Genomic DNA, 9749 nt, shown 5'->3' on the forward strand with positions numbered 1-9749 from the left:
CTCCTATCCTCCATTATACTGACAATAATTCTCATTTAAGAGAAAAAAAAGTATTGTGCTTTGTAACACACTTTGAACAAAATATTTCTACACACAAGCTGAAATCAGTTGTGCTGCTCTGCAAACGTTGCTGTTAGATGATTACAGGAAAATCCAGTGGAGAATGTTATTGATGTTTTTTTTTTTAATTTAACTCTTAGTGTACTTTACAACTAGGGAGATTTTCTTAATGTATGAAAATTAATTTATACAATCGTGTACTTTACAACGAGGGAGATTTTCTTAATGCATGAAAATGAATTTATAAAATACGGTTTGGGATGGGAATAAGAGGGTAATGATTGAATAGCAATAAAATAGGAGAGTTTATTAACAACAATGGTACTAGAGACATCACCTTTTTTAAATTAGTTGAAGATCACATTCGTTAATAGTCTTAGTTTCGATCAATTAAATACAGAAAGTAAAAATTAAATTCAAACTAAACGAATTGGTTTGAATCGTGTTAATATTTACAGATCACCTTACAACGATTAGAATTAAATATACATTATTAATGACTTGAGTTCTATAAAGAAGACGTTAGATATGGCTTTGTCCACTTTGCTCTAAGAAATCCTAATTGGTAATCAGTGATGACTCTGAGATTTTCATAAAATGTAAAATTATAGTAGAAGAAACATTATTATTATTACTGTACCACCAAATCAGAGGTACATTCTATTTTTTCGATTCGCAATCACTTCAACCATAATTACTATTCAAATTCTCCTAATTTCATTTCACGTTTATTCAACATTTCTTTCTATCATTTTTTTCACTTCTTAATTTTCATTTCATTCTATCATGCGATAGTTTGATGATTTATTTCTCTTGAACACTGATTTAAATATCCTTATTTCTTTTTATTTAACGCTACTTCGAAAAACTCTTCAATTACTTATTCCTTTTCAATGAAAAGGTTCTCTTAATCATTTTCATAGTTTGGTTATTCCTTTCTCTCTCCAGCACTGTACTACTTCCTTATAGAACGTGCCCTCTATATTTTACTGGCACTGTTTCTGTAATTTAACCCTTATTACGTAGATCCCAGAAAGTCACTGTATCAATTTCTCAAATCTATATAGGCCTTATATAATGCCTATTGAGACTCTTCTTTGCAAAACGATTATTTTCAAAGATGTTATTCTCTTTTCCAATAATGAATTATTATTCGTTTTATCTCTTATCTCTTGAGAGCTTTACTAGTTTTTCTTGAATATCCTGCATCCTCCCTTGTTGAATCTGTTTAATTTGCTATCAGAATATTTTTTTTTATATATTATTTTTCTCCAGAGACACTACTGTTATTTGTTTGAAGCTACTTGCCCCTAAACCATCCGGACGATAACTTACTACTTCTGGGTACCGATTTCGACCTAGCCAGATCCGTTTCTGATGCGCTGACATATTTTCTTCGGCGTTGATTTGTGGTGCTGGTGTCACTGACTCCGGTGCTTCGCGACTCGTCGGAACCTCGACGGTCCGATCTCGAGTTTCGTCCTGATTCTCCGGCTGAGGATAGTGGTCGCCTTTTAGCCTCTTGTTGCTGGAGTCTGGTCAGTGTGCGGTTGTTAATAGGGGCACGCGGCGGTTTTCCCGCGTCGTTGTAATTTACCTGTTAAATCAAAATAGACAAAGTCACATCATTTTTAACATTGAACAGATAGAATGTTAAATCTTATTCACATAAAACACCCCCAATTTTCCACAGAAAGGCAGTATCATAGAAAAGTGAATCATTTCCATCAAAATACACATTTATCATCTCTTGAATGTTTATTGGAAAGATGGGAAAATAAATCTTTTTCACAAAAAAACTTACCAAGTTTTATTACAGAAATACAGTGTCATATGCAAAAAAGAATGTTAGCTCTTCCACAATTGGGGATTGGAGCGCATGGTGGTTTTCCTGCGTTATTTAATGTTTTACTTGTACAACAAATATACCAATTTTGTAATTTTCCTCTTGAATGATAATGATGATAATTGGACTCGAATTCATTTATCTCTATTCTTGGAACTTATGTTATCCATGATAATTCTGGAATGAAACCGTATTCATTGATTTATTTTTAATATTAGGTGTCACAAACATTTTATTATTGTAAAAAGGCGCTTGCCGAAAACTTCTTTTCTGTAAATTTAGTTCAATGAAAATTCTGGAAAGAAACCGTTTCTATTTATTCATTTTCAATGTGAGGTGTCACAAACATTCCAATATTAGTCCAGTCAAGGAAGAGTTATAGAGGGAAAAGTCTGGAAGATAATATTTGACCCCGCAGTTCTATTTAGGGTAGTAAGGAGGTAAACATATCAAAAGTCCCCACCCCTACCCCATGTGCTAAGGGGGTGGGAGTGGTTCAAAGGTACCATTTTTTGGTTTCTCGCATATAACTCGGAAACTATTCATCTTACGGACATATCTATCCATTGTTTTGCTCTTTCAGGGCTTATAACTCTCCAACAATGCATTGTAGAAATTAATGCTTATTGTAGATTTGAAGAGCATTAAATTATCTTCAATTTGATGTATTTTTTCTCTATTACAAGTTTTTCTTTCATTGTTATAGCAGCTTCAATGTAGGGGGTGAAATTTTTAATTGCTGCAACAAGTGTCAACTCAGCGGTTCCACACCTTCAACAGAGGGGATAAGGATGCGCACTTTTGCTATGTTCTCCTACTAACTAGTTCAAATCAAGCTGCAAAGTCAAAAATTGTGTCACAGACTCCCCCTTCAAATGACATTGTCAAACGATCAATTGTTGCAGCAATGAAAATTTCTCCCCCTACATTGAAGCTGTTATAACAATGAAAGGAAAACTTGGAATAGTGAAATAATACACCATTTCAAAGAGGCATCAACGCTCTACAAACCAACGATAAGCACCAATTTTTATGATGCATTGTTGGAGAGTTATAAGCCCTGAAAGAGCAAAACATTGGATAAAAACCTGTTATTTTAACAATTACACACTTTCAAGAGCGAATATCTCGAAAACTGTTGGGAATATTACAAAGTACCACTGTACAAAAAGTGTTGAGAATTTATCAAGCTTCATTTTTGAATAGTTAGTTATTCCGGTTGAACGCATTGTTCTCAAGATATGGGCGTGGATGCAAAACGCTGAGAAATTCAACTTTTAAACCACCCTCATACCCTTTGCACATGAGTTAGGAATGGGGGACTTTTGATATGTTCTCCTCCCAAATAGTCTCAACAAAGCTGCAAAGTCAAACATTTTGTTTGAAACATTCCCTCAAAATTCCTTGTCAATTGGTCTATTGTTGCAAAAATGGAGATTTCACACTCAACACTAAAGCTGCAAAAGGTGTAGGGAAATTTGTAAAAGTGTGAAATTATACATTAAATTAGAGAGAATTCAATGCTCTATAAGCTCATAATCAACATGGACTTTTCCCATCGTTTTTTTTCAAAGTTATAAAAGCAAAAATAGAAAAAAATTGGTGGGAAACGTGTTTTTTCCAAAAATGTCACACCTTCAACAGCGGATATCTCGAAAACCAGAGGAGATATTAAAAAAGTTATAGAATGAATATTGTAGGAAATTATGTAAGCTTTAATTTGTTATACGACAGTCAAATTAGTCAAGTCAATTATAACTAAGTTATACCATAGAGAAACAATAGCGAACTTACGCTATTGTTTCTCTATGGTTTTACCTTAGGATTTATAGTTTTCGAGTTTTATGCGAGAAACCAAAAAATGGTATCTTTAAACCACCCGCACCCCCTTAGCTCAGGGGGTAGGGATGGGGACTTTTGATATGTTTACCTCCTTACTACCCTAAACAGAACTGCGAGGTCAAAAATAGTCTTCCCAACATTTCCCTCTATACCCTTTTTTGAGCATTCATTGCATGGACTATATTGAAAATTGGCGCTTGCCGAAAACTTCTTTTCTATAAAATAAGTTCGAAAAAATTCCCAAATTGGGGTTTTGTACAGTATCGCATCTACAAATATCACTTCAAAACTGAATAATCTAGGTTGAGCCTGTTCTGATCATTCTGTGATTTAAGCCTGTATCAATAAATAAATAAATCAATACAGAAACATAATAAAAAATAGGAAGAAAAATATATTTTCACACACAAATTACAAAACATACAAGAGGGGGATAAGTGAATAGATTAGTGACAATGATGATCTATTATTATCGTAGGGAATTCATAACGCTTCCTTTAAAATACAAAATCTTGATCTACTATTCATTTCGATTAGACTACATCTGTTAACATCGTACAAGACAACATCATTCTTACAGCCAGTGTGAATTAATAGAAAATTATGTATAATATGATGATTGTTATATCATAATTCAGTGTTATAATACTGTATGATCACAACAATTTTTCACAGTGTTCACATGTTTGCTTTAATCCCGCTAGGAACACTCTACCTATCGTAATCAATTCACTCAACTTACCCATTTTGTTGAGAGTACAAATAATACAAATAAAGACCCTGGGTTTATTCGAATTAAAATTAAAGGAGATCTGAATTGAATTTAAAATATCATAATAAAGCTGAAAAATAAAGTTTAAATGCAGTTAGAATGTGGTGATCAATGAAAGGTGGGTAGGAGATTTAAGTTGGAGTAATGAGATTATGTTCCTAAATCAAAGTAGATATTTTTTTCTATCCATTAATTGGTAATTTGTCCAGTTATGCTGCTGGTGATGTTCTTGGTGATAAATTGGGTTGGTAATTTATTAGTAAGTAAATTACTTTAAATAAAAAATTGTTAATGATACAACTGATAAATCTGTACTATCTATATTGTAATCATTATTGATGCTGACTGAAGAATATTGTATGATGTTATATGTATTGTAAATAAATTTTCATTTATATTGATGAATAAAATTTCATTTCTTGGGTAGAATTATCTAAATGTATGGTTATTTAGTTCTTCAAATATGAGTCTGCTGGGGTAAATTCTGATTCTACCAATTACTGCTACAATGAAATGCTTATGGAGGTTGGATAGTTTTTCAAATGTACCTATATTATAAGCTGCTCCCCAAACTTCTATGACATATTGGAAGAGGGAGTGAGTATAAGCAAAATAATTTTTTCTATTAATTTCTGTATCTCTCATCTCATTTTATTCTATAAAATACACAAATCATCAGATATGTTAATTTAGAGCAAAGATGTTCAATATGTTTGTTCTATTTCGAGTGTCGGTCCACAAACCAAGATATTATGCAGACTCGTCTGTTGTCTACGCGGACAACCGCATTCCTTTTCCAAATAATGTATCCGTAGCATTTGTAGCAAAATACTGTAGACTAGCATTTAAAATTGAATTGTAAATGAAACAAATTTCAAAAACAAAGAGGCATGCTAGTACAACTACAACATGATTCAACATATTATATTGATAAAAATATGATAGTAGAATTAAAAGTGAATGGAATTCTCTTATACGAACAAAAGTATCTTTCTCGTGAACAAAAATATTATCAAGTGGAATCCTGAAAAATAATACAGTGCTCTTAAAACTGGTATCTCAGTGCTCTGATAGTGTAGTGCTGCAAAGTCGATGCTGTGCTAGGTACATATATATGTAGGCATAAATAAATATTATGTTGCAAAAATCGTTGTGAAAAGTCTCATGCTTTTGTGCAGGTCTTGTGCGACATCACATTTTATTCACATTCGCAAGTGTCTCAAGTGAGTCTGTTTCACTCACTCAAAAATGAGCTGAAAATACCTCACCTTACAACTTTCTGTACAATCATCTTATCCTTGTTTTTATTGCTATCTTTCAATATAACATTCACATCTGGATAGAAAAATCCGTTTTCTGGTAGCTCCTGTAATGATTTTAGAATAATAATGGAGAAGATTCCACTTATCTATCAATTGATCAAGTTGAATTGAGAACTACGGCTATGGCACACATAACTAGAAAAACAACAATGTTCACTTTCTTGTTTAGGGCTACTTCTATTTACAAAAACATTAAAAATCCAAATTCCCTATAACATATATTCTTATTTTCCACAACATATATGTTTCAACTTTAAAACCATAAGACATTTTCATTCATAACTATTATTTAACGAAAATCCTAAATATTTCACACATTAATACATTTTCATTCACTTACAAATTACTTTTTAAACTTGAAACATGTAGTGGAGAATAAAAATATATGTTAAGAAAAGTGCGATACATTGATTTGTAATTATTATCTAGACAACTACATATATGGACCTATTATTCTTCTCATATATAATTTTGGGTACAACACAATATTGATAAAAGTAGGTTAACGAATTTTTAAACGAATATTGTAGGTAGTCTGTCAGAATAAAAAAAAATCAAATAAGGGTATGTGTTCATATTTATGTCAGCACTGATGATTCGCAATTGAAGCATTAAATTTGTTTGAAATTTGATTCACAAAGCCTACTGTTTCCATTACCAAAAGAGCTATTTCTTATTCACACATCTAGACCTAATTCCTATCAAATAATTCGAATTATATCACAATATTCATCAAATTATTTGCTGCAAATAGGTTTCCAGTAAAGTAATATATCATTTGATGTAAAAATAGCTAAATTTTTGTAACTAGTCGATTGATTAATTTTATCTGAAATATAGCTTGTGGCAGTAAACTTCAGACACTGTAATTAGGAAAGTTTGTTCCGTAATGTTTTTAAATGTGCTTTTTGAGAAAATTATTCACTAAACACACGTTAAAAATTAAATAGATATTGCATTATTACATGCAGTTTTCCTAGCTGCTAGCACTTGACATTCAAAAATTTCTCAGTATGAATTTAAGCCAAGGAGAACAGTGAGCTACAAATGAATATACAGTACTAGCCTACCCGGCGAACTTCGTACCGCGAAAAAGTCAATGTATCTCATGTCACACTTGACTTTATTTGGTGAATCATGAAATTCATCTGACAATCAATATTTTCATTTACGGTACATCTCAATACGGACTTCCTATGTGCTTAGTCATGTGCTTAGCATTCATTATTCCGAGAACATATTCTACTCAATCAATTGGTAGTAATATCTATCAGTAAAGTGTTGAATTAAGAAAAAAAGAAAAAATAGATAGCTTAAATAAGTGTTTCAAAAATGAATTCAATGTTTTCATAGTTGTTGATTGTCAATAAATGGTCCAGGAAATATGCGATGAATCACACAGAATTCCATATTCTTTCCATCTTCCATTTTAGGATGAATATAAGCTGAGCAAAATTCAAAAAATTTCAAATTATTCTTTCATTCTTCAGTAATTAATGGATGCAATATGAACAACTCTCTTTCATGAGTTGAATATTTTTTTCCAACATTTTCCAGTTTTTCAATGATAGGGGAGTGATAATTATTTTCATAGATCTTCTAAGGAACGATTAAGGTCGTCCTTAAGGTCGTCTTAAGGAATGATTATCTACAGCTGGTACCAATCAACTACACTAACTTCAACACCAAAACTACCGTTTTAATACCAGTACACAATTTATCACAGGGTGACGTGTTTATTATACAGCTGGTAACTTCAGATGCTCAATAATATTATCACAATATGATCTTGAATCATGATCATCTTTCCGTTCTTCGGTAGCCGCTCTGTCGACAATTTCGTAATATGTCCTTAAGGTCGTCTTAAGGAACGATTATCTACAGCTGGTACCAATCAACTACACTAACTTCAACTCCAAACTACCGTTTTAATACCAGTACACAATTTATCACAGGGTGACGTGTTTATTATGCAGCTGGTAACTTCAGATGCTCAATCATATTATCACAATATGATCTTGAATCATGATCATCTTTCTGTTCTTCGGTAGCCGCTCTGTCGACAATTTCGAAAACATACAATAGTTCTGTAAAATGGATTAATAAATAATTCTTATCATTCCCCCTATTAAAATTTCTCTTCAGCAACCATCCCCAATATTCACACAACATGTTCCCAAAGTTTCATGCCAAGTAGTTTTCAATTCTATAGGGAACAAACAAACATACAAACAGACATTCATTTTATGTTTATAGATTTACATTCGGCTCAAACAAAAGTATCTCTGAATGGAGGTAGAATGATAAGGTTGACAACTTTCAGTTCTGTTGTTTTCACATTTCTTTTCCAAATCATTTTCAAAAATTTCATGCAGTAACCTACTATTGTGTTTGAGACACTTCTGGCGCTATCATAGTTTCACAACTATTCTGTTCCACACTCCTATCTCTTGCAGTCGTTAACCATATCTATGATGAAATAAAGAGTTGGCTTATACACTGTACGGAATAGGAAAATTATGTTTGACGCATCATCACGTCTGTACTACTGGACTAATTCACTTGAAATTTTGCATATAGATTCTTAATTAACCAAGGATGGTTATAGGCCTATTCTCAATTCTTCAAAATTACTTTACGTCAAGTTTTCAGTTTGTCAACTTTTAAAATGGATCCTTGCGAAGCACGGGTTTCTGCTAGTGAATGATAAATTGATAGGAGCTTATAAATATTTTCTAATTCAAATGAAATAACTTCTGAAAAGAATAATGAATGGATAAATACCAATATTAAAATATTGTTGACCAGGAACTCAGTACATCGACAATTCATTCAACTAATTCTGTAGGTACTGATTGTAGGTACAAATATAATCATTTGTCTTCTTTATTGATAATCAATTTCATTAACTAATCATAAACTGACTGAAAAAATTCCCATGAATTTAATTAATAGAATTATATAAATCTAAAGTGTAGGTCATATCTAAATTCACAAAGAGTTCGATTCTTGTTGGCAAGAAACATGTTATTCAACGCAGAATCATTATTATTTTACTAAAAGATAGGATAAGTTGAATAGTTTTCCTTCCAGAGGGAGTTTTGACAACCCACAAAACTCATTTTTCATTTGATGAAATATCGAAAAGGTGCATAGGATCTTATTTTTTGTTCAGCTTGCCAAAATACCCCTCATTTCAATATTAAAATTTTCTACTGACTGTACAGTGAGTCAATCATTCTATCATGGCTCGAATAATTTAGAAATTGTAATTGAATGAAAATGGTAGAGAATAATTAATTCATGTGAATATCAACACCTTCATTTAAAGACATATTAACTGCATGCGTTTTCATATTGCCGATACATCATTGATAAAACTGTAGACGTTTATTTAGCAGTATCAAAAAACTGTTCTAGCTGAAAAATTAATAATCCATGCCACGTGTAGGCCTATCTATACATTGCATCAGGAAAACGAAGTTCAAAACTATGGTTTTCCTAAACATTGATTACCAAAACAATACTATTATTATATTAATAATAATAATCAATTATCAAAAAATACTATTATTATATCAATAATAATGATATTATAATAACATAATTATCAGAACAATATTATTGAGGTTAAGTGGAATCAGGTAAGAAAGCAATAATAGAACAGATGTTCTTTTTTGAATTTCTATCATATGATTTTGTTATTTCCAATGATTAAACCATGTGTTAGATATCTCTAGTCAATCAATAAATTATCTCAGTTCCATATGGCGTTCACCTTACAATGTTCATAAGCTTACTTAATATGATCCTTTTTCATCCTCTAAAACCCTTAGAGACAAAATATCTCAGAATCCGTTCTTAGTGCGCGTCTAGCATGTTTGAAGAATATTTGTGCAAATTTTAA

General features: G+C 31.7%; 1 protein-coding gene across 2 annotated transcripts in view; it reads right to left on the minus strand.

Moving 5' to 3' along the window:
* Positions 1 to 341: 341 nt before the first annotated feature.
* The window catches only part of LOC111043640 (J domain-containing protein DDB_G0295729), a 74893-nt gene continuing 65485 nt past the window's right edge, over positions 342 to 9749 (minus strand). Inside the window, exons 9-10 of one of the 2 annotated variants that reach the window (XM_039441777.1) lie at positions 5789 to 5886; positions 342 to 1657 (exon numbers count right to left, since the gene is read on the minus strand). In XM_039441777.1, the coding sequence (XP_039297711.1) occupies positions 1654 to 1657; positions 5789 to 5886 (102 nt within the window). In that variant the 3' untranslated portion in view covers positions 342 to 1653. The remainder of the gene's footprint in view (positions 1658 to 5788; positions 5887 to 9749) is intronic. The other variant, XM_039441776.1, reaches the window with a different exon arrangement.

Source organism: Nilaparvata lugens, chromosome X, assembly GCF_014356525.2.
Source record: "Nilaparvata lugens isolate BPH chromosome X, ASM1435652v1, whole genome shotgun sequence".
In the NCBI taxonomy this organism is placed as follows: domain Eukaryota; kingdom Metazoa; phylum Arthropoda; class Insecta; order Hemiptera; family Delphacidae; genus Nilaparvata; species Nilaparvata lugens.